The 24,880-nt window shown below is 36.2% G+C and overlaps 1 protein-coding gene across 8 annotated transcripts in view; it reads left to right on the top strand.

The window, feature by feature from the left end:
* Nucleotides 1-13,989: 13,989 nt before the first annotated feature.
* LOC123531388 (RNA-binding motif, single-stranded-interacting protein 3-like) overlaps nucleotides 13,990-24,880 on the top strand; it is a 202,307-nt gene continuing 191,416 nt past the window's right edge. For 2 of the 8 annotated variants that reach the window (XR_006682415.2, XR_006682416.2), the window contains exon 1: nucleotides 13,996-14,135. Coding sequence is in view for 6 of the 8 variants with exons in the window: in XM_045312277.2 (XP_045168212.2) it covers nucleotides 14,049-14,135 (87 nt within the window). In the remaining 2 variants the exon portion in view is untranslated. Of the gene's footprint in view, nucleotides 14,136-24,880 lie in introns of all 8 variants that reach the window. The other 6 variants (XM_045312277.2, XM_045312276.2, XM_045312279.2 and 3 more) reach the window with 6 other exon arrangements.

A 24,880-nucleotide genomic window follows, 5' to 3' on the forward strand; every position in this document is an offset into this window, starting at 1 on the left:
TAGATAAATTTACGTCATTTACAATGGAAGTTTCTATTAGCTTCGTCTGATTTTTTGAGTCACCTGAGTTAGTGAAGAATTTTGAAAAGTAATAAAGGGCTAATTACCCAAAGTAAGTATACTGTACTGTAGGCATAATTTTAAAAGCAAATTTGAGAGATACTGCTTACTGTAGCTCTTTTCTCGCAGACTGGTTCTGATTTGACTGTCCATTGAACCATGTAAATCACGAGAGGCACGAGGTTTTCGTCTTTGTTTTTGAAAAGAAGAACTGTGAATTGTCGCACTCTTGACTAATTTGTCATTTTAGAGAAGATTCTTCCTGGCATCTTGGAATGTTTCACTCCTTTCAAGGTCTCACAGGATGATCCTCAAACTGAAGTTTTGATGGCTCTGAAAAACAAGGTGAGATTCTCATTCTTTTCGACATTCTGATTATAAGAATTTCTGTCTGCAAAGTAGCACTTCCAGTATTGGTAAATTTGGTAGCATAGATACACTAATGAAATGTTTAATAAGAGCATTGTCCCTACAGCCTTATGCAGCATTTTTTATTATGCCCCAGGCATCCCCGGCATCTACTGATGCGGGAGGCATATAGTGATTGTCCTGTCTGTCTGTTTGTTTGTCCGTCTGTAACCAAATGGGACCGTGTTGTCTAGCATCAATACCCCTTACTAGAATGACTTGATACTAATGCAGATGTAACCTTTGACCATTCCTCATCTTCAGACATCACCTGACCTCAGTTTGACCTTGACCTTGACCTCATTTTGGACTTAGGTTGCTTTATATGGGCCATCTCTTGCAGGGGCGGTGAAATCTGATTTTGACTTGCTTGTCAGTATTTGTCAATTGCTATTTTGTACTTGTCCGTATGATAGTTATATAGTAAATTCTGGTCAAATTTCACTTGTCCGTACAAGCTTTGGGACAACCTTGGCAATACGGACAATTGAATTTGCCGCCCCTGTCTTGGTTAACCAAATGGGACCGTTTCGTCTAGCATCAATACAGCTTACAAGAATGAATTGATACTAATACAGATGTAACCTGTGACCATTCCTCATCTTCAAACATCACCTGACCTCAGTTTGACCTTGAACTTTACCTCGTTTTGGACTTAGGTTGCTTTATATCGACAAGGATGCCATTGGGGGCATCAAGCATTTATTGAACGCAGCTCCTTGTTCAAAATGCAAAACATAATCTCATGTCTCCATTTAATACTGAATTTAAAGCGATGGTCAACACAATATGCCTGTCCAGTATTTTAATGATGTCTCATTTTGAATTTGGCGCCATTGTGGTAATACCTACCTCTCACATTAATACTCTGCTGTTTTAAGAAAAGGTAGCTTGATAAAGTGGCAAGGAAAGTTTTAGTGAATGCAAAATGGAAAGAGACAAAATTGGGCCGCATGCATCAGTGATCTGCCGAGGATCAAAAATGGTGGGGACAAATGTCCCCTTGGTATGAAAAATGTGGGGACATTTTCAAAATCTTTGGGACAACAACTTTTGACGATATGTCAATGATATAAATCAGCAACATATCTACAATTGAAGTATCTGTTGTAGTTCAAACATTGGTACTTATTATATCAACCCTCCTGAAATTTGGAGTCACTTTACTTTTAGGCTTCATCCAAATTTTCTGCACACTTTTGGGTTTAATTTTGTAATGATTAGAAGTATTCGAGATTATAGGGCAGTCAACAGATTCATTTTCAATTTCACCTGCCCAAACATGGGTGGAGAGTGATAAGCTACTGTGGCTGGAGAACGGTACACAACATCGGGGGTTTCTGTGGTCTATAGAGCTGTTTATGAAGCGACATAAAGTAATAGGCCGTAAATCATTAAACAGAACATTTTTCTTGTCTGCAAATACAGAAATATAGCTTAAAAGTGTTCATTGTCTCTTTGCTGGCGAGTCAAAGTGACGTTTTTGCGGGAAACTCTTCAATTGGGATGCGGAAGAAATGTGAACGATTCGTACTCAGTTCCGGTCATCCACACACACATTCGTCCCCAAAATTTTTGTAACACAACAATTGGCGCTTCTAGGCCAATTTTAGCACGACAATCCTTTTTTATGCGAAATTCTCGCGTTACTGCGGCCTCGGCAGATCACTGATGCATTTACATGTTTGTCCAAACATGATTTTTGGTGTTAGTGTTTTTGCTGAAGTGTATTAGGAAAAATGGCAATTGTTGGATGTAAAGCCTGTTGCTTGGTAAATTACCTTTTAGTTAGCTACAAATGTCCATGTTTACCACCATTTGGCTAATGATGCTTTGTAAGCTCGCTGAAGTCATTTAAAAATTTGGTTTGTCAATCAAACATTGTAAACTGCATAAATCAGCTGTGTATTAAAACATCTTAAAAAAATGACACATGTCAGAAATTAAAAAAGAAGCTTATTGTGATATAATTACTGATTGAGAACATTCATTCAATGTAATTATCCATTGATAATACATATTTATGCAAACACACATCCATGGTTATTATGTCTCCCCCAGGAGACATATTGTTTTTGCCCTGTCCGTCCGTCTGTCCTTCCGTCGGTCCGTCCGTACGTCACACTTCATTTCCGAGCAATAACTGGAGAACCATTTGACCTAGAACCTTCAAACTTTATAAGGTTGTAGGGCTGCTGGAGTAGACGACCCCTATAGTTTTTGGGGTCACTCAGTCAAAGGTCAAGGTCACAGGGGCCTGAACATTGAAAACCATTTCCGATCAATAACTAGAGAACCACTTGACCCAGAATGTTGAAACCTCATACGATGATTGGTCATGAAGAGTAGATGACCCTATTGATTTTGGGGTCACTCAGTCAAAGGTCAATGTCACAGGGGCCTGAACATTGAAAACCATTTCCGATCAATAACTAGAGAACCACTTGACCCAGAATGTTGAAACTTCATACGATGATTGGCCATGAAGAGTAGATGACCCTATTGATTGGGGGTCACTCTGTCAAAGGTCAAGGTCACAGGGGCCTGAACATTGAAAACCATTTGCGATCAATAACTAGAGAACCACTTGACCCAGAATGTTGAAACTTCATAGGATGGTTGGTCATGAAGAGTAGATGACCCCTATTGATTTTGAGATCACTCCATCAAAGGTCAAGGTCACAGGGGCCTGAACATGGAAAACCATTTACAATCAATAACTAGAGAACCACTTGACCTAGAATGTTGAAACTTCATAGGATGATTGTACATGCAAAGTAGATGACCCCTGTCTTTTTTGGGGTCACTCCATTAAAGGTCAAGGTCACAGGGGCCTGAACATTGAAAACCATTTCCGGTCAGTAACTTGAGAACCACTTGACCCAGAATGTTGAAACTTAATAGGATAATTGGTCATGCAGAGTAGATGACCCCTAACGATTTTGGGGTCACTCTGTGAAAGGTCAAGGTCACAGGGGCCTGAACATTGAAAACCATTTCCAGTCAGTAACTTGAGAACCACTTGACCCAGAATGATGAAACTTCATAGGATGATTAGTCATACATAGTAGATGACCCCTAACGATTTTGGGGTCACTCTGTGAAAGGTCAAGGCCACAGGGGCCTGAACATGGAAAACCATTTCCAATCAATAACTTGAGAACCTCTCGACCCAGAATGTTGAAACTTCATAGGATGATTGTTCATGCAGAGTAAATGACCCCTATTGTTTTTGGGGTCACTCTGTTAAAGGTCAAGGTCACAGGGGCCTGAACATTGATAACCAGTTCCGATCAATAACTTGAGAACCACTTGACCCAGAATGTTGAAACTTCATAGGATGATTGAACATGCAGAGTAGATGACCTCTATTGATTTTGGGGTCAGTCAATTAAAGGTCAAGGTCACAGTGGCCTGTTCATGTAAAATCATTTTTTGGAAATAACTTGAGAACCACTTGACCTACAATGTTGAAACTTAATAGGATGATTGGACATGCAGAGTAGATGACCCCTATTTATTTTGAGGTCACTTGACCAAAGGTCAAGGTCACAGGAGCCTGGACAGTGACTTTAGAACCACTAGGCCAAGAGTGTTGAAATTTAGCGGGATGACTGGACATGCCAAGTAGATGATCCCTATTGCAGCCAACCATCAGTGTCTCTTTGACTTTCGCTCCTGACCCCTTTTGACTTCTTGCCTATAGGACTTTGCATTGGGGGAGACATGCGCTTTTTTACAAAAGCATTTTCTAGTTTCACTTTTCTTTTCATAGATCCATAACCAGTTGGCGATTTGGGAAAGTAAGACAACTGTGAATAAATTATCTTAGTGGTAAGAAAGTACAACAATTCTAGTATCACATTAGAAAAGTAAGACAACTCTGAAAGATTATGAAATAAGAAAGTACAACACAATTCTAAGATCAAGTACCTGGAGAAGTTTGATTGATAAGTTCGAAAAGTAAGGCAACTCTGTAAGATTACGTTTCAAAGTTAGACAACTCTGAAATAGTATTTTGTACATTTTAGGATCAACATTATCATGGGGCAGTTCCTATGGTGTGTTCCTTTGTCATGGTGTCTGCTCAGTCAGGGGTATTCAACTCTTCAAAAGTTTCAAACTCCTGTAAATATCACCTGGGAAGAAGTTAGGACAGAAAGGTAATTAAAAGTTTCATTTGGCCTTTTGTTCAGTTATTTATAGTTCTTATTACAAACTAAAGTTAGTATTAAAGATATCTCCTAACTTCCTGCATGCAAATATAATTGAAGACATCACCATGATATAACTGTGCAAAAAGCTAAAACAATGAAATGTATACGGGTATATAATATGATATAAAGCATAAAACATTTTGTAATATTTCTTGTATTAGCCTTAGCTGGTTGTTTGACTGTTTTAAGATAATAATACTTTTTATATGCCCCTGAAATAAGATATACCGGTATTATATGACTGACTGCAGCAGAGTTCTGCCGAGGATTTCAGCATGATGGGCCCATGGCCCATCTACCCTGAAAACATGGGGCCATTCTGAAACTTTTGGGGCCATTCAAAAAGAACCAATTTTACATTAAAAAGACTTTACATTTCTTATGCATTTAAGAAGTGTATTTTTTTTTTAAATGTAAAATTATACACAAAGTTCATGCCATTTATTCTCTTTTCCTTATAACTTAACCATGTATAGTCAACCAATAACTTCTTCTGAAAGCTCTGTTTGTCAGATGTTTTACTCTTACTTTTTCGCTCTTCTCAAATTACTTGACTGGGTGGGGGTCGGATCACTCTGTGATTCTGGGGTTGTTGTTTAATGTTCAGCGACATATATAGTTGAATCGTTGCTTTTGTTCAATGTATCATTTCTATTTGTATCTTTCCCCAGTGTAACTAAAGTCTGGTTTATTTTCTTAGAGGCAGGAGGACTGAAAAATTTGTGCAAAATCGCTTTTCCTTTCGGTGCGGCCGCCATTTTGATACAGTCATGGTGCAATTATCACGACACATTATTTTTTCAAATCCGTCACAGTGATCTCCCCTGGAGGTATGTCTATCTACCATGCAAGACCGGCAAACTAGAGATTGTTATCGGGTTTGAGTTTCAGATTTTCTGGCGCGCCAAAGGCCCACCGACGCGAAATTTGCTGCGCCATTCACATTTTTTTCGCACCAATGGCGCAAAAACACAGCCTCGGCAGAACTCTGCTGCAGTGAAGGGTGGGTGGTGTCCACTCAAGTTATCCAATCTCTAACTTGAGCAGTTCTTATCTAATGTTCACCATACTTTAACACAACGTTTATAGGCATAATATCTCAGCAAGGTTCTCTGGAGTTACGGCCCTTGAATAAATCAAAATAGTAAAAATTGACAGTGTCCAAGCAGTTCTTATCCAATATTCACCAGACTTGTAGCTCTACAATAATTATTGCACTCCTTTGGTTCAGATTATGCTCATAGATATTGTTCAGTTTGCTTTATTTTGTGACAGTCGGAAATTTGTTGTTTTAGTTTAAAACCTAAGGGGAGTAACTCTAATGTGATGGCGATTGGCAGAACAAAAGTGAAAATTGCATTTGTTAAAGATGTGCAAGGTAAGCATAGGTTTGATAAAATTATAAGTATTTGTAATAACTTGCACGCGCATGGTTGAATTTTATTTGTAGAAGCTTCTAAATGGCTTTTTGGTCAAGACTCATTCGCATCACCACAACTGTTTCTTACTGACACAGTTTTCAAATTTTTGTGCGCCCCTGACTTAGTTAAAAATTGGTCATTTTAATGTTGTGTCCACGTGGCTCCAAAAGTATTTGACCTAGAGTCGCCAAAGTTGTGCATCTGGGGTTTCGCGTCCGGATTCATTCGGTATTGTAGGAGTTATGGTCCCTGACCTAGGAAAAAATTGTCATTTTAATGTTGTGTCACGCATAGCTCCAAAAATATTTTACCTTCAGTCATTATTTCACTACACAAGACCAGACTTCTTGTCCAGACTTACTAAAAAAAAAGGTTTGTGAAACATGTATGTTTAAGTGTACTTTACCTAGAATCATAAAACATTAGAGGATTGTTTTATAGCCTATGAAGTGTTCTCTTTAGGATTTTACTCAGGTAGGCCAGAGTTATGGCCAACTACATGAAAAGTACACATAAGGTTCTTAAAAGTTTGTGTTGCAAACATCTTAAAAATTGTTTAACCTGAGTCATTAAACCGTGTTACAGTGGCAGGAGTGGGGGAACCTGTGTCCTATGGACACACATCTAGTTTTTACTTTTTTTTGTGGGGGGGGGGGGGGTGTTTAACACCATTTTTCAACAGTATTTCAGTTTTGTAACGGCGGGCAGTTAACCTTACTGGTGTTCCTGGATTCTGTACCAGTACAAGCCTGTTCTTTGCAAGTAATGCCAACTTCCCCACATGAAACAGAGGTGGAGTACGAATGATGTCAGACACAATGTCTTTTATCAAATCAGAATGGAGAACATACACCCCACCTGGGGATTGAACTCGCGACCCCGAGATCTGTAGATCTGCACTCTCCCTATTGAGCTAAGTGGGCGAGCTGTCAAATTTTGTATATGTTTAAAAACGTATTTCTCAGAAATGAATAATGGCATGTAAATGATCTTCCTGGGAACTGAAAGATACATGCAATGGGTGTTGTTGGTATGTGGATATTTGGCCACATCTTTTTTCTTTCAGGTTGAAAAATGACTGAGCGTGAAACGAGGGCCATCGTGAAATGCAGCACTGCCAAGTTTAATACCTCGATTCAGTTAATTAAGAAATATAGTAGCGCTCTTTCTTGGTTGCAACAAAAACATTGACATCACCGCACATTAGCATGACATCATTCTAGCTTCAGTGTTTTAACAGAGAAAAGCATATTAGACTATATAGTAAATGGATTTATATTTGTGTCCTGGACTGTCTATTGATGTTTTTTTATCGTATATAGCATCATTATTGACCAAACAAATGTGCCGAATGCCTATGGCTGGATCCTCTGAGTCTCTTAGGAGTATTGGCTCTTGATTTACTAAAAATTGCAAAAATTGACAATGTCTAGTCTCTAACTTGAGTAGTTCTTATCCAATATTCACCAAACTGGATCACGATATTTATGGGAATAATATCTCAGACAGGTTCAATAACCAGTTGGATAGTCTAAATACTCCTAGAGTTATGGCCCTTGAAGTACTTTAAATTGAAAAAGAATACCAGTGTCCACTTAGTAATTTAAGCAGTTTTTATCCAGTGTTCACCAAACTTAAAATGTTTATTAGCATAATTGCTTCATACATTGTATTGGTCTTACTAGCCAGCTGGATAGTCTTTATCACTCTGGAGTTATGGCCCTTGAATTAGTCAGATTAGAGAAAAATTGACAACTAGTCTGCTTAATAAATGGAATATTTTAAAAGTCTAAAGTAATTTGTTGTGACATAATGTATATTGGGACAGTTTGCCACTCTTGTTTATACTTGCATTTACATGGATTTTTCCCCAGTTTTGCTGTTCCATTTGAAAAGACTTTTTATGGGAACAGTTGGGAATCTTTTTCTTAAATTTAGGAAAAGACGGTCCCTTTTTCAGTTGGGAATATGACTAAGTAATTGCTATAAATCAGTGGAAAAAAGTAATGATTAAAGACACTGACAATGATTATAGGCACATCCAAATGAGGTGTTGATGTATATTTTCTGTATAAAAAGGGCAAATTAATTGAACGTATAGTATTTATGATCCTCTTAATAGTATAAACAATATTCTGTTATGTTTTAGGTATGGACACTGATGATGCATGCATTCCCCATTTTGTAACCATATAGCGTTACATATCGCTGTAACAAGTGCAACCAGTCAGGTTAAAGTAAAAACACACTACCTGTACACAAAGATAATAAGCATGATGACATACTTTGCACTTATATATGCAGTAAATCTTATGAGTGGGTAAATAGTTATTGCAGATAGTCTAAAAAGTCACAGGTGACTTCATTGTACTCTGATTTCATAGTTTTAAAGAATAACATGTACAGTTTTCTGTTTTCAAAGGCGTAGTTAAAATATGCCCTGATAAATCTTAATAAGAAACTGAGAGTTTTTTTTTAATAAAGTCTTAAATCTTTTAAATGCTTAAAATAAAGTTGCATGTAATTAATTCATTCATATGTAAACTATGAGAACTGTTCTAAACCTGAATTTATTTCAGGTTAAAAAATAGTTTCTTAATGGAATTGCAGAATGCATCAACAGGCCATAGAAAATCAGATCATCAGTGTGTTTTTGACTGAAACAAACCAATAGGAGAGATCGTGTTTGTATACAAATCCATAGCATTTTCTATTTTTAGAACTGATAAGACATTGATCGGGTGGGCAGACGCCGAACGTCCATGTTTTTGTCGAGCCCGCTTGCGGATGCGAAGACATAGTTGTCCAAATGGCTGTTCAGTGTATGTGCATGCGTGTGTGTGTGTGTGCGTGCGTCCGTCTGGATTTGTCCGGACCATAACTTTGACATGCATGGAGCAATCTTGTTTATATTTGGCATGAATGTTAACCTCAGTGAGACGGAGTGTCATGCGAAAACCCCAGGTTCCTATCTCAAAGGTCAAGGTCACAATTACAGGTCAAAGGTCAAATTCAAAAATGACTGTCCGGAGCATTTCTTCTTCCTGCGTGGAGGGATTTTGATGTAACTTGGCACAATTGTTCACCATCATGAGACGGAGTGTCCTGCCCAAGCACCAGGTCCCTAGGTCTAAGGTCAAGGTCGCACTTAGAGGTCAAAGGATACAAGAATGACAACTTTGTCCGGAGCATTTCTTCTTCATGCATGGAGGGATTTTGATGTCGCATGGCACAAATGTTCACCACCATGAGGCAGAGTGTCATGCGCAAGAATCAGGTCCCTAGGTCTAAGGTCAAGGTCACACTTAGAGGTCAAAAGTCAGATATAAGAATGACTTTGTCTGGAGCATTTCTTTTTGATGCATAGAGGGATTTTGATGTAACTTTGCACAGTTGTTCATCATCATGAGACGGAGTGTCATGTGCAAGATATTAGAATTACTTCCCTTTGTTGTTACTATAAATAACTTATATTCGTAACTTTTTTATTACTGGACGTAGGGAAAAATCAAGAATACTTTTCGGCTGATTAGGGGCCTCCTTGGCCGAGTGGTTAAAGTCGCTGGCTTCAAATCACTTGCCCGTCATCAATGTGGGTTTGAGCCTCACTCGGGGCGTTGAATTCTTCATGTGAGGAAGCTATCCAGCTGGCTTACGGAAGGTCGGTGGTTCTACCCAGGTGCCCGCTCATGATGAAATAATGCACGGAGGGGCACCTGGGGTCTTCCTCCACCATTAAAGCTGGAAAGTCGCCATATGACCTATCATGTGTCAGTGCGACGTTAAATCCAATAAAAAAAAAAAATACTACTTTTCTGTAGTACAACATGCATGTTACATCCAATTTTCAGGTGAATTTTGGCCTATCTCTGCTGGTGAGGATTTTTGTGTGGACTTGGAATTTTTTTGAATTTTTTTTTAAGATTTACGTCCCTTTGTTGTTACTTTAAATAAGTTATATTGTAACTTTTTGCAATCTCTTTTTTTATTTGGCATAAATGTTTGCCTCAATGAGACAGGGAGTGTCTTGTGCAACTCCCAGTCCTTTTGACAGCTGGCGGGCTCGACATGTTGCCCATGGGCATCTAGTTTGTAAAAAGTGATGACCTAAACTTTCTTAAAACACAAATTTTATAAATAATTTTTTGATCAATGGAAAGCTTATAAAACAAGCAATTTATTAATTAATTTTAATTATTATTTCGAAATAAAATGGATTAATTATGAACGCTTAACTTACAGTGTTTTTCTAAAAGTTTTGAACATCACTATGCCACTATTAAAATTAAATGTCATCTTAAACGGTTATTCATTTAAAAAAGGTATTTGAATACGAAAATAAGAAAATTATAAGTATTCATAAATGAGCCAAAAAGTTATTAAAATAAAAAAATTCCGATCCCATACACAAACGGTGGAAAAACATTGTTTTTGCCCACCACCAGATGAACAGATGTTAATATGTGACATCACGGCGATCTCTCCTATACAAGACAAAATTGTACCAATACACATAAAGCCCGCCCGGGTAGCTCAATAGGGAGAGCACAGATCTACGGATCTCGGGTTCGTGAGTTCGAGCCCTGGGCGAGGCTTATGTTCTCCGTGACAATTTGATAAAAGACATTGTGTCTGAAATCATTCGTCCTCCACCCTCTTGGCATTACTTGCGGAGAACAGGTTTGTACTGGTACAGAATCCAGGAACATTGGTTAGCTTAACTGCCTGCCGTTAATTAACTGAAATACTGTTGAAAAACGGTGTTAAACCCAAAACAAACAAACAAACCAATACACATATTGCCGAAGGGTGTGCTTTCGTGACCGAGTGGTTATGGTTGCTGACTTGGATTCACTTGCCCCTCACTGATGTGGGTTCCAGCAGACCTGGCTTGAAATGTAGAATTCTTCATATGAGGAAGCCATCCAACTAGTTTAACCTTTAGCCTGCTGCAGGCGAATTAACAGCCTTTGCAAACAGCTTGGAACCAGATCAGAAGCCGATTAAATCGACGTCTGATCAGGTTCCAAGCTGTTTGCTACTCTGACAATATTTCTTCCAATTTTGGAGCAAATTGAATGAACTTTACAATTTTAGCAGACGACATTTCCAGCAGACGACAATTTATCTAGCATGCTAAAGTTTAAGGTAAATGTAAGTTGGGGTTCTAGCAAGGTGCCTGTCCAAGCCTGAAACAATGCCTTAAAGGACGCCTGAGATCTTCCTCCACTGTGAATTGTATGACACTATTACAGTCTGTCTGAAAATGTCAACCAGAGTAATCTCGGATACTATTAGACACTGTACAACACAAAATTCATAACAGCTGAAAAGTTTCAAATGGCAAAATTGAATTTTTCATGCAGATATCATCCAAATGTTAAGGGTGTAAGCATATTAATTTCGAACCTGTTACAACTGCAAATATCTTAACAGAAATTTAGTAAATGTGCCTTTAATGCTTCATCATTACCTGTAAAATAAGAAATATAATAAAATCAATTCAAAAATACAGATTTGATTTTTTTTTAACTTTTAATATAACTGATTTATAGTTGGCATTGTAGTTCATTTTTTTTTACATTTGATATAAAATTCTCATAGCTTACAGTTGTAGATTAACTACCCATGTTGAATGCTTTTAGGAATGTGACCAGGTTTGCTTGCATCAAATTGATGGACCATAAAGACAGCACCACTTTGATTCAGGTGCAACTTCAAGAACAGGAGTCAGAGGTTTTACTACTGGGTAGGTACTTTATCAACCTTCCTGCTTATGGTATCTTTGCAACTTAAAATGGTACATTGATCAGTCAACAGTTACTACTGATTTTGTGTATAAGTTCAGATAGATAATGATACAATGCAAATGAAGATTTTAATAATATGCTTTTGTCTAAGTTCTATTTGAGGTTAGAGTTATTTTATGCAGTTGAACCTGCTGTAGTAGCCACCTGTATTAAGCCACCATCTGTCTTAAGCAACCAGGTTGTGCCACACGTGTAGCTGGCTGCTTAATACAGGTTCAACTGTATATCGTAAAATGCACGTTTAAGACTGACAAACTGATAAGTTTGAACAAGAATGGTAATCTTGAATTCTTATCACTGGTATTATTCAGTGTATAATATATTCAAATATGTACTATGATATGAAAACTGATACATACATATTTAAAACAATTTCATATTCATAGTCACAATGCAGTATGCTAATTAATATATTAGCAATTGATGAATAAACTTTAGTTTCTCACAGCTTGAAATTCCGTGCATGCATTAATGACTATTTCCAGGGGTGTAGCAATGTGTATGGCTACAGGGCAAGTGTGTGTGTATTAGTAGATTTCACTCTTTTGCTTCAGAATATGCTCATCTTGTTCACATAATATTTTGATGTTAAATCATCAGGTTTTTTTCTATGAAACAATTTGTTATGAAAATTAATGATAGATCTTTTCGTTTTCAGTTTTGTTTTTTTTCATCAGGAGTATGTTAATTTACAGTTCAGGAGAGTAATAATTACTGTTTGATCTGCTAATTTCATTACAAGTTTTCCATGATTTTGCTCTGAATATAAGATTAAAGCATTCATTTATAAATTATATGTCATTCGAAAGATCTTAAAATATGGTAACAGGAACTTTCAAAATTTTAGAAAATCTTTATTGGTTTTGTTCTGTTTTTGGTTAGGAATTTTTGTTGTTGTGAATTTCAGCCATTTTGAACGCCCAAAAAGTTGTAAAAATTCAATTTTGGCATTATTTCTGTTGATTGATTGTTTTTAAACTTTCAGGACATTTTTATAGCATAAAAGCAACATTACTTTTCAATTTCCTTGTAAAATTTAAAAAAGTTATTTGAATTTTTTTAATGACTGCAATTTTTACACCTGTAGAAAAGTAGATATTTTGCCATTAAATTGACATCAGGCCTTTTAATTTTGATTCTATGGTTAACAGGAACCAGCGTTTCAAAAATTTTCAGCAATAAAATAAAATCGGAAAAACATATTTTCTCCTACGGCCATGTGTCATCTTGGCAGTTCTGGGGCCTCCGTGGCCGAGTGGTTAAGGTCGCTGACTTCAAATCACTTGCCCCCCCCTCATCGATGTGGGTTTGAATCTCACTCGGCATTTAATTCTTCATGTGAGGAAGCCATCCAGCTGGCTTACAGAAGGTCGGTGGTTCTACCCAGGTGCCCGCTTGTGATGAAATAATGCACGGAGGGGCACCTGGGGTCTTCCTCAACCATGAAAGCTGGAAAGTCGCCATATGACCTATCATGTGTCGGTGCGACATTAAATCCAACAACATCTTGGCAGTTCAGGTAAACCAAAGAATTTAAAAAAGGGCCTTATTGAAGATATTTTCTAAAATTAAAAAAAAACAAAACATTCTACTACCTGCATTTTCCGGAGACTTCTAGAATGACACGTAACCTATATCTTGATTAGGCCTGCCATCACAAAACAACTTACTACAGATTTATTACATCAAACAGTAGATGTAACCTTGTGACCTTAAATCAGCTAGATACGCCCCTGTAGATCTTTGTCTGCATCTGAAAATAAGATTTGCTTCTCATCTTGGGACTTTTTGCTAACTTGAGTGCATAATTGCTTTTAATGTTCTGATATAAACAAGATTCACAGAGTGATTATCACAAATTGTTAAACTAATACATAATGTGGATCTTTGAATACTCTTCTTTTTTTACCGAGGAATTTGGATTTTCTTAGAGTTTTTGAGAAGAGGTTTACATTATTACAGTTCTGACTGTTGATTCTCCAAGTTTGATTAATGTATGCATGGATTTTATGGAATTTGTATTGGATTATAATGGAATAAAAGTGAGATACTTTTGCTGATATTGGAATCACGGAAACTGTGAATAAAATAGCCTGAATATAGTGAATAAATTGTTGCCGGGGTGCTAGGATATGAATATTAATGCTGAACCATTTTTACCGACAAAGTTTCATAGTGTTTCGTATAATTTGAATACCACTTTTGAAGATTTTTGTTTGGTAAGTTATATCAACAAAATTTCTGTACTTAATTGAATTTATTGTTTAGTACTCAAATTGGAACACTAATATGGCATCAGAATCCAATAAAAACTATAACATTCTACGAGAATAATTATTCACTGTGCAGATATACACTAGGGGTTATCGTTTTCTGATTCTTTATGTAAGTTTTCCTATAAATTGCTAGGATAGTTATCGTTTTCTGATTCTTTATGTAAGTTTTCCTATAAATTGCTAGAATAGTTCACGTTAATTTTTTTTTAGTATGTTTATGGAGTGATGTATGTTGAATACTTTTATGGAAATTTTAACAATACTTCAAAAAAACTGGCAGGTGCATTTTAATGGGGACTGTAATTTGTAAAGTTTTAATGGAATCTTTTTACACATTTTCGATAATTTCTGATGCTAATAACCTCTGTAAATCACAAAATTCATAATAGCTGAAGTGCTTCTCATCGCCCCCCCTCGCCCCCCCCTCCCCTCCCCCCACCAAAAAAAATCATGCAGTCATTAACCAATATGCAGAGTCTGGGGCAAAGGATCAGTCTTAGTATTATCTTTTATTTTATACTTTTCATTGAGAAATATGGAAACTTCATAGAGCTTTTCGACTTGAATTTTTCAACATAGCAACAGTGACGTCATAACCTTCTGACGTCCTGACACAACACATGTGACATTGCGAGGATAAAATGCGTTTACTGTAAAATCATTGAATTTTGTGGGTATGAAATTTTGTGGTTTTAGTCAAAATGGGGATATGAATTCGTGGATTTCTACTTTTGAACATAAAATGAATGGGAAATTTGCTTGTTCGTTGGAATTAAATTTCGAGGATTAACTCAACCACGAAATCCACGAAAATTAGTCCCCCATGAATATTAATGATTTCACAGTAATTTGGTTAAAACCATTGAAGTCATAAAATAAAAATAAAAATTGTTTCGTTTTACATATAAGATTGAAATATATTTCATTTTTGGATACCGGTAACATAATGTACATTTTCACTCTTAGTGATGCCACTTGTGAAAAATTGAGCTGCACCATGAGAAAACCAACATAGTGCATTTGCAACCAGCATGGATCCAGACAAGCCTGCGCATCTGCGCAGTCAGGTTGAAATCCATGCTGTTCGCTAACAGTTTCTCTAATTCAAATAGGCTTTGAAAGCAAACAGCATGGATCCTGACCAGACTGCGTGGATGCGCAGGCTGGTCTAGATCCATGCTGGTCGCAAACGCACTATGTTAGTTTTCTCATGGTGCGGCTCATATTTTGATCTTGCACTGAAACAAATAATCATCCTATACATACTGACGTCCAAAAATCAGTCATTCCGTGTTGTAAAACCCTGACAAAATGGAACTAAAAGTAGTTCTACCGCCTTGACCCAACAATCTTTTTGCATTATCATGCAGTCATATTTAATCAACTGAATCTGGCAAACATATTTGACAAAGTGGGTATCATATAAATTCAGTGCATATAGTATTTGAATTTATTGATGATTTATTTATCAAAATATGCTATAATACAATTTTTGTGAGCTGAAAATAAACTGATGATAGTAAGCTATTTAAAATATATCTCTGTACACTTATCAACCGCTCGGTAGCCTAGTGGTAGAGCGTCCGCTTCGAGTGCGGGAGGTCGTGGGTTTGATCCCCAGCCGCGTCATACCAAAGACGTAAAAAATTGTACTAGTAGCTTCCTCGCTTGGCGCTCAGCATTAAGAGGATAGTACTAGGACTGGTCAGCCCGATGTCAGTTTAATGTGACTGGGTGGGGTATCATGCCACGTGTCTACGGCGTGATATTCCAGTGTGGCAGCACTATAAAGTTGGGCAATGCGCTCACTGCTACAAGTAGACACCGTCGTTTATATGACTGAAAAATTGTTGGAAAAGACGTTAAACCCGAACACACACACTGTACACATACCAGGCAACTTAGTCTTTCCGAAGGATGTTTTTCAGGAACGAGGTTAACAGATAAGTCTGCAGTTAAAAATAACTAAAAAAAATGTAATTTCGCCAGTATTTAATTAAGTCAGTTTACAAAAAATTCTAGAAGAATGTTTTTAAATATCATTTACCAGTCTAACCATATTCTCTGCACCATCAGTTTTCTGGAAGCTTTGATTTATATTGATTAATGCATAAGCTTATTGATACAGAAATAAGCCAAACTGCAGAGATTCTAATGAAAACTTAAGGCAGAAATTTCATTAATATGCCTTTTATGCTTTATTATTACCTGTAATACGAGATAGAGTTGTAATTACTGCACAACAAACATAATCTAAAACACAAGATTAGCAGATTTTAATTGATAAATCACACTTTGGATTCATTACAATACTCATTATAAAAAATCTTTTATTTTCTATTGTGATTTTGTTATATGTTTGTTGATTTAGATCTATTGCTAATGATATAAACACAGTATTGTAGTTGAAATTTACCATTTTTACATCATCCATAATTATACCTGTGTCTATTTCAGAACTTTTTCCTCAACCTGATAGGTAGCAGTAGAACTGAAACTATAAGCTACATCAGCACTTATTTTGTGATGTTTAAGCCTGTCTCATTTGTATTTTTCTTACATTCAACATTACAACAGAAGCATTCAGATCGTGATGTTCTGCCTCTTTTATATTTCCCTGACATTAAGCAGTACAACAGAAGTTATAAGCTGTATCAGCATTCAGATCGTGATGTTCTGCCTCTTTTATATTTCCCTGACATTTAGCAGTACAACAGAAGTTATAAGCTGTATCAGCATTCAGATCGTGATGTTTTGCCTCTTTTGTATTTTTCTGACATTCAGCAGTACAACAGAAGTTATAAGCTGTATCAGCATTCAGATCGTGATGTTTTGCCTCTTTTGTATTTTTCTGACATTCAGCAGTACAACAGAAGTTGTAAGCTACATCAGCATTCAGATTGTGGTGTTCTGCCTTATTTGTATTTTTCTGACATTCAGCAGTACAACAGAAATTGTAAGCTACATCAGCATTCAGATTGTGGTGTTCTGCCTCTTTTGTATTTTTCTGACATTCAGCAGTACAACAGAAGTTGTAAGCTACATCAGCATTCAGATTGTGGTGTTCTGCCTCTTTTGTATTTTTCTGAAATTCAGCAGTACAACAGAAATGTAAGCTACATCAGCATTCAGATTGAGGTGTTCTGCCTCTTTTGTATTTTTCTGACATTCAGCAGTACAACAGATGTTGTAAGCTATATCAGCATTCAGATCATGATGTTCTGCCTCTTTTGTATTTTTCTGACATTCAGCAGTACAACAGAAATGTAAGCTACATCAGCATTCAGATTGTAATGTTCTGCCTCTTTTGTATTTTTCTGAAATTCAGCAGTACAACAAAATCTGTAAGCTACATCAGCATTCAGATTGAGGTGTTCTGCCTCATTTGTATTTCGCTGACATTCAGCAGTACAACAGAAACTGTAAGCTACATCAACATTCAGATCATGATGTTCTGCCTCATTTGTATTTTTCTTAAACTAATTGTTGTGTCCTTGATAAAGTGGCTTAAAGCTTCAGTTCTGTTGATGAATATCAGGAACACACAAAAGTGTCAGAACATCATAAACTGCAGAATGTCAGGAACAGACATAGTTAATAGTATTCTGCCTAATTTGTATATTCCTGATATTCAGCAGTAAAGCTGCCACAGTGACTACAAGCTACTTCAGTTGTTAGTTTATGGTGTTCTGCCTCATTTTTAGCTTGACTTTTCAAAGAATACGTAGAGCTATTAGACTCGCCGGTGCGTCGGCGCCGGCGTTCACGTCCCGATTTGGTTAAGTTTTTGTATGTAAGCTGGTATCTCAGTAACCACTTGAGGGAATGGATTGAAACTTCACGTAATTATTTAGTGTGATAAGCTGCCTTATATTGCACAGGTTCCATAACTCTATTATTTTGCTTTTTTACAAAATTATGCCCATTTTTTGACTTAGAAATTTTTGGTTAAGGTTTTGTATGTAAGCTGGTATCTCAGTACCCGCTAATGGGAATGGATTGAAACTTCACACACATGTTCACTGTCATGATCTAACTTGTACTGTGCAGGTCCAATAACTCTACAAAAATGAAAGTAGAAAAAAAATCACATTTTTACAAAATTATGCCCCCTTTTCAACTTAGCAGTTTTTGGTTAAATTGTTGTAAAGTATACTTCCATACTTATGGGAATGGATTGAAACTTCACACACTTGTCCACTGTCATGAGCTGATAGGCACTGTGCAGGTTTCATAACACAGTTTTGCATTTTTACAAAATTATGCCCCTTTTTCGACTTTTGTATTTATTTAATTGACAAGGTGGTTTTTGGTTAAGTTTTTGTATGTAAGCTGGTATCTCAGTATCCATTAATTGGAATGGATTGAAACTTCACGCACTTGTTTACTGTCATGATGTGACATGCAGTGCGTAGGTTCAATAACTCTACTTTGCATTTGTGATGATTTTTTTTTCTACTTTCGTTTTTGTTTGTTTACTTCGGGTTTGCATCGTACTTATGTGCGAAAACTACAGACGGCCTGTTTGTCTTGGCGTTGTTGGCAGGATGCATTCTTAATTGATAGACAAACAGGCCGTCAATAGTTTTCGTGCATAAGTACAATGCAATCCAGAAGTAAACGAACAAAAACGAAAGTAGAAAAAAAAAATCATCACATTTTTACAAAATTATACCCCTTTTTCAACTTAGCATTTTTTTGGTTAAGTTTTTGTATGTAAGCTGGTATCTTAGTATCTACTTATGGGAATGAATTGAAACTTTCACACACTTGTCCACTGTCATGAGCTGATAAGCACTGTGCAGGTTTCATAACACAGTTTTGCATTTTTACAAAATTATACCCCTTTTTCGATTTACGTATTCATTCAAATGACAAGGCTGTTGGATAGTCAAGCATTGCTGTCCTCTGACAGCTCTTGTTATGTTTCTGATATTAAGCTTCCCACTAGAAGCTACTTTAGAAGTAAGTTTATTGCGTTCTGCCGTATTTTATTGTTTCTGATTTTCGGCAGTAGAGCTGACGTTATAAGCTACTTAAGAAGTAAGTTTGTTGTGTTTATTCCTGATATTCAGCAGTAGAGCTGCCACTATAAGCTACTTCAGTAAGTTTATTGTGTTCTGCCTCATTTGTATAATGATTATTTTATTTTCTTCATTTGTCCATCCATGTGTCCATTCATCTATTCTTAAGACAGTCACAAGTGGTGGAGTCTGTTGCAGGCAATTTTTTTCGTGAAACTTGGGACATAGATAGAAAGCCAAATGTAGAATATACATATCCTATTTTTCCCTTGATCTGTCCATTCCACTGTCTGTCCATCACTCAGCCACATCCTTGATCTGTTCATTCCACTGTCTCTCCATCACTCTGCCACATAAGATAAAATTGGTTTCCTATTCATAACTAGAGAAGGCTTGGTCTTACAATTGTCATCTTTATAGTGTGATTGCCTATGGTCAGTAGATGACCCATTTTGCTTTGAGGTTTAGAAGGTCAGTGGTCAAGGTCACAGTGACATTGAGACTGAAACGATTTCCTCTCAGTAACTAAAGAACACTAGCTTACAGTTGTCAAACTTCCTTGGATGATTGAGGTGGTCAGTAGATGTAATATATAATATTGGAGGTCAGCAGGTCAAAGGTCAAGGTCACAGTGACATTGAGACTAAAAAAAGTTTCTGATCAGTAACTAAAGAATGCAGTATTGGGGGTTAATAGGTCAAAGGTCAATGAGTTGGAACATCATCTTGTAATATTATTTGAAATTAACTTCCTGCAAAGATATGATATGTACTAGAAAAAGCTGAAAGGTATGTTCTTAAAAACATTGTCTTATTTTCCTAACTTTGACATAGATTTTAGTTTATTTAAAATGGATTATACAAAAGCATTTTTATTTAGAAATTAGACAATTTTTATCTCATAGCAAAAATTGGTACTTCTTCATCTGATATTTGAATCGTCGCCAAAGCAGTTTAGGCATTTGTACTTAAGTACACTAGTTTAAATACAATTTCAAGTCCTACTTCTGCATTTTTGTGTAACCTTAGTGTAACCTTTAATGAAAATTTATACCATCAACTAGTTTTGTATGTTTAAGTGTATTCAGGCATCATTAAAGTATTAATTGCATGTTTACTGTCTTTTCATGGGATGAAACCATCTATTACTGAATTATTGTGAAAATTCAGAAATTTGATGTTTTGTTACCTTGGTAACCAAATTCTTTGAGGTTGTATTTGTTTTTGAATAAGGAGTTTAAAAAGTTACATAAAAAAGGTAAGATAATTTTTTTGTGTTTTATTTTTTTAACTCTGTTTTGACAAGTAACAGTTCTTTTTTCTGTTTTTTATTTTTGTATGAAAGCTTTTAAAAAGTCCCTGGTGCTTACATGAGCAAGTTTATTTTACTCAAATATTTTGAATTAAATATCCCATATATTGCAGTTTGTAAATATAGATGATATAATTATGTCTCCCACCACAGAGTGGTGTGGGAGACATATTGATTTACTCCAGTCTTTGTGTGTGTGTGTGTGTGTGTGTGTGTGTGTGTGTCTGTCTGTCACAAATCTTGTCCGCACTCTAAGTCGAACAGTTCTTACCCGATCTTCACCAAACTTGAACAAAATGTGTTTGCCAGTAAGTCCTCAGCCAAGTTCGATAACTAGCCAAATCGGCCCAGGCACTTCGGAATTATGGCCCTTGAATTACGAAGAAATCACTGTACACTGACACCAGTGATGCATGTATTGGTGCATGGTTGACTCAGATACATAATGGAGAAGAAATGCCAATCTGTTATCATTAGGCAGTTGTGGGAGACATGCGCTTTTCTCAAAAGCAGCTCTAGTTTATTTGCCTGCTAGTGAAAGTTTTGCACGAGTTTTGCAGTAACAGTTATTTTGACCTATTTACAAAAGTGCATATTTGTATTAAACATTTTACTGGGGTTTTTCAAAGACCGCTGTACCTGAAATGTTACAAAGTTTAGGTCTAGTTGATAACAGTTACTGTCTTTTTATTCCTCATTAGCATTGTTTTTAAGCTGTTGAACTAATAGACTCCTCTTCAGTCATTACAACAATTAAAAAATTTGTAAAACTGAGACTTTAATTGTACAAAAATCGCTACTTTACTCATCATCTAAATGTTCCTCATGTTACCTGGCCCCTGTGAATACCTGATAAATATTTGAAAATCTCTGGTTGATGATTGGATGTTTAGAGCCAAGTTAATTGCATGATATTCCTTTGAGGCAGTACTTTAAAGTTGGGCATTGTGCTCATTGCAACGAAAAAAGCTAAACTTGGACACATTCGCACATACCTGCATACCAGCACATGCCCATGTAGACACGCCTGCAAAATATGTTTGAGGTCATTGAAAACATTCTCTCAATCACTTGTGTGTTTGTCCATCAGTCAGTCACAAAAGATAGGTAAAAGTACAAGAAATATTTTCCTTCTTTATAAATGATGCGTTATTTGGAGAATTTGGTTATTTGGAGAGTTGAGATATTGGCTTATTTGGAGAATTGGAAAATTGGCTTGTCTGGAAAATTGGCTTATTTGGAGAACTTGAAAATTGGCTTATTTGGAGAATTGGGAAATCTGCTTATTTGGAAAATTGGCTTATTTGGAGAATTGGAAAATGGCTTATTTGGAGAATTGGGAAATCGGCTTATTTGGAAAATTGGCTTATTTGAAGAACTGGAAAATTGGCTTATTGGGAAATTGGCTTATTTGGAGAATTGGGAAATTGGCTTATTTCACTCATTCTGCTGCAGTTTCTTCTCTTCTGCAGTTCACAAAAGTAAAATGCCAGTATTTCTCAAAAGGGCTCTGCAAGGATTTTAGATTTGCAAGCAATAAGTCAGCTTCCACTTTCTATCACTTAGATGTTCTGACTGACCTGCAGCTCTGTTTTCATTGAACTTTGTTAAAAACTGCACTTGACAAGAACTACTGCAAATTTAACTGCGGCTCAGTATAAAAAACATAGTTCATATGACAGCAGATATGACAAAATTTATTCATGTTCCTTCTAGTAGTGGGGGCTTATTGCTGGCTATATATCGTAGTTCCTATTACTCTTTTATTGGACTAAAATTTATAATTTTAATTGGCAATAGTTTGATAAATTTAAATTTAGTGGCAATAATGATAGATTGTTATTGATAATAAAGTAATTCTTGTTTTGATATCAGATTTAAAAATTACAGTTAAATCCAAAGTGCAAAAATTGAGTAGTTAATAGGTGTACTTTATCAAACTTTATCTTTGTAAATAAATTTTTGCTTTTCCAATGAATTTAATAGCATAATTGATAAGATAGGATGCACTTGTAAATCTAACACATTGATTTTACAAAAATCACTTCCCCTTGGTTAAGGCCAAGTAAATTTTTATGTAGAAATTTTTATGTAATTTAAAATTTCTGTTAAGGTAGGAGACCCGTAATGGCAGTCAGCAGATTACATATTCTCCAGATGCGATTTTGGCAATTCATGGTTTTAACGGAAAGTTGTGTGCTTGACCCGTAATGGCAGTCTGCAAAATACATTTTTCTCCTTATGTGATTTTGGCAATTTCCAGTTTTAACATAAAGTTGTGTAATGTATAAAGAAATAGTTTCATTAAGTATCACTGGAACCTTTACAGATATTATTTTGATACTTAAAATACTGTGAAATCATTAATATTCGTTGGGGACTAATTTTCGTGGATTTCGTGGTTGAGTCAATCCACGAAATTTAATCCCAACGAACAAGTAAAATTCCTATTCATTTTATGTTCAAACATTGAAATCCAAGAATTCATATCCCAACGAAATTGCCGTTTTGACCAAAACCACGAAATTTCATGCCCACGAAATTAAATGATTTCACAGTAAGTCTCAAGAGTCAAATTATATAAATTCCCATAACTCTCTCTGCTGTTTTAACAAAATTATTTCCGTTCTTGCACTTTGAAATTTACCAAAATTTTTAACAGTTACTAGATGGGCCTTTAAAGATGTAAAAGTATTTAAGGATTGTAAGATGTGAGGGTGGTCTAACTGATGTTGTTTAGCTACACAAACATTTTTTTATTTTTAAATTCAGCTTCTAAGAACGTCGACATTGTTGGTTGGAAACCCAGGTATTTTTTCTTGTGGCTTAACTCCAACCCAAAGTAACCCACGGATTTGAGTTCCATTATTTCTAAGTGCAAAAACAATGACAGCTAGGCAGACTTTTCACAGTTTTTAAGGAAAGGTGTCTATATATTGTAAGATTAAATTCCAGCATTTTAGGGACATAATGACATGCTTTCGGCAATTTGTTTACTTTTCGAAATTTTATCTTTGCTAAAATGTCTTTTTCTTATATGGAGAAGTGTATCCATCCTGAAATGTTGTGATATAAAATTTAGTAAGGAATTGTGTAATATTTTAAAGTGGAGCAGGTATTTTGACAGTTTGTTAATTAATTTACTTGAGATATTTTAATTTCGATAGCTTTACCACCGTACATATGGTTGCAAATTTAGTTTGGGACGACTTGTTTTCTGTGATGTGGCTTAGGATAAAGTTTTGTTGTAGTGATTTTGTCAAAGAGCATAGAATTTGATTCATTATATGCCCAAAAGGACGTATTATGTTATACCCCAGGTGTCCGTCCACCTGTCCGTCTGTCTGTTAGCTATTTTGTGTCCGCTCTGTAACTCTTGAACCCCTTGAAGGATTTCAAGGAAACTTGACACAAATGTTCACCACACCAAGACGACATGCAGAGTGCATGTTTTGGATGACTCGCTTCAAGGTCAAGGTCAAACTTAGGGGTCAAATGTCATATCAGTTTGTTTCGTTTCCGCTCTGTAACTCTTGAACTGGTGGAAGGATTTGAAAGAAACTTGGCAAAAATGTTCACCACACTGAGACGACATGCAGATTGCATGTTTCGGATGACTCGCTTCAAGGTCAAGGTCAAGGAAACTTTTTTATTATTGGCCGTAGGGAAAAACCGATACCACTTTTCTGTGGTACAACATGGATGGTACCTCCAATTTTTAGGTGTATTTTGACATATCTATACCTGGTTAGGATTTTTTTTTGGACTTTGAATATTTTTTTGTGGACTTAGATTTTTTTTTTGAAGTTCTTCCCTTTGTTGTTCCAGTCCTTTGGGCTTCAACAGTCAAGTTCTTTAAATTTTGCTCCCATCCGCTGATGTTACCCTTCGGGCGTATATTGCCCCGCTTGGCGGAGCTCTTGTTAACATCTTTTTTTTTTTAATTTCAAAAGGTAATGTGACAGCTTTGGAGCAGAACTACCGGTACTTTTTCTATGCCTAATGTTTTTATGAACAGTTGCAATGAATGTGGTTAGTTTAACAATAAAGCCATGTTTTAAAAGTTTTCGTATTTCATGGATTCCATTAGAGAAAATTAATTTAAGGAACATAAACGCCCTCGTAACCCCATAAATATATTTCTGTAAGAGAGGAGTTCATGCTAAGTCTCCCTTTTCTTTTCCAGAGAAAAACTTAAACTTTACCCTACTAAATTTCTTAAATGGACTGGTCTATCTTTCAATTTAGGCATTGCCATTTATTATTCGTAGGGGTGTTTGCTGAAAATTTACTGACTGAATAGCAAACTGTGCAGACAATTAGTCCATGCAGACTGATTTTGGTCTGCACTGG

Source organism: Mercenaria mercenaria, chromosome 11, assembly GCF_021730395.1.
Source record: "Mercenaria mercenaria strain notata chromosome 11, MADL_Memer_1, whole genome shotgun sequence".
Classification (NCBI taxonomy): Eukaryota; Metazoa; Mollusca; class Bivalvia; order Venerida; family Veneridae; genus Mercenaria; species Mercenaria mercenaria.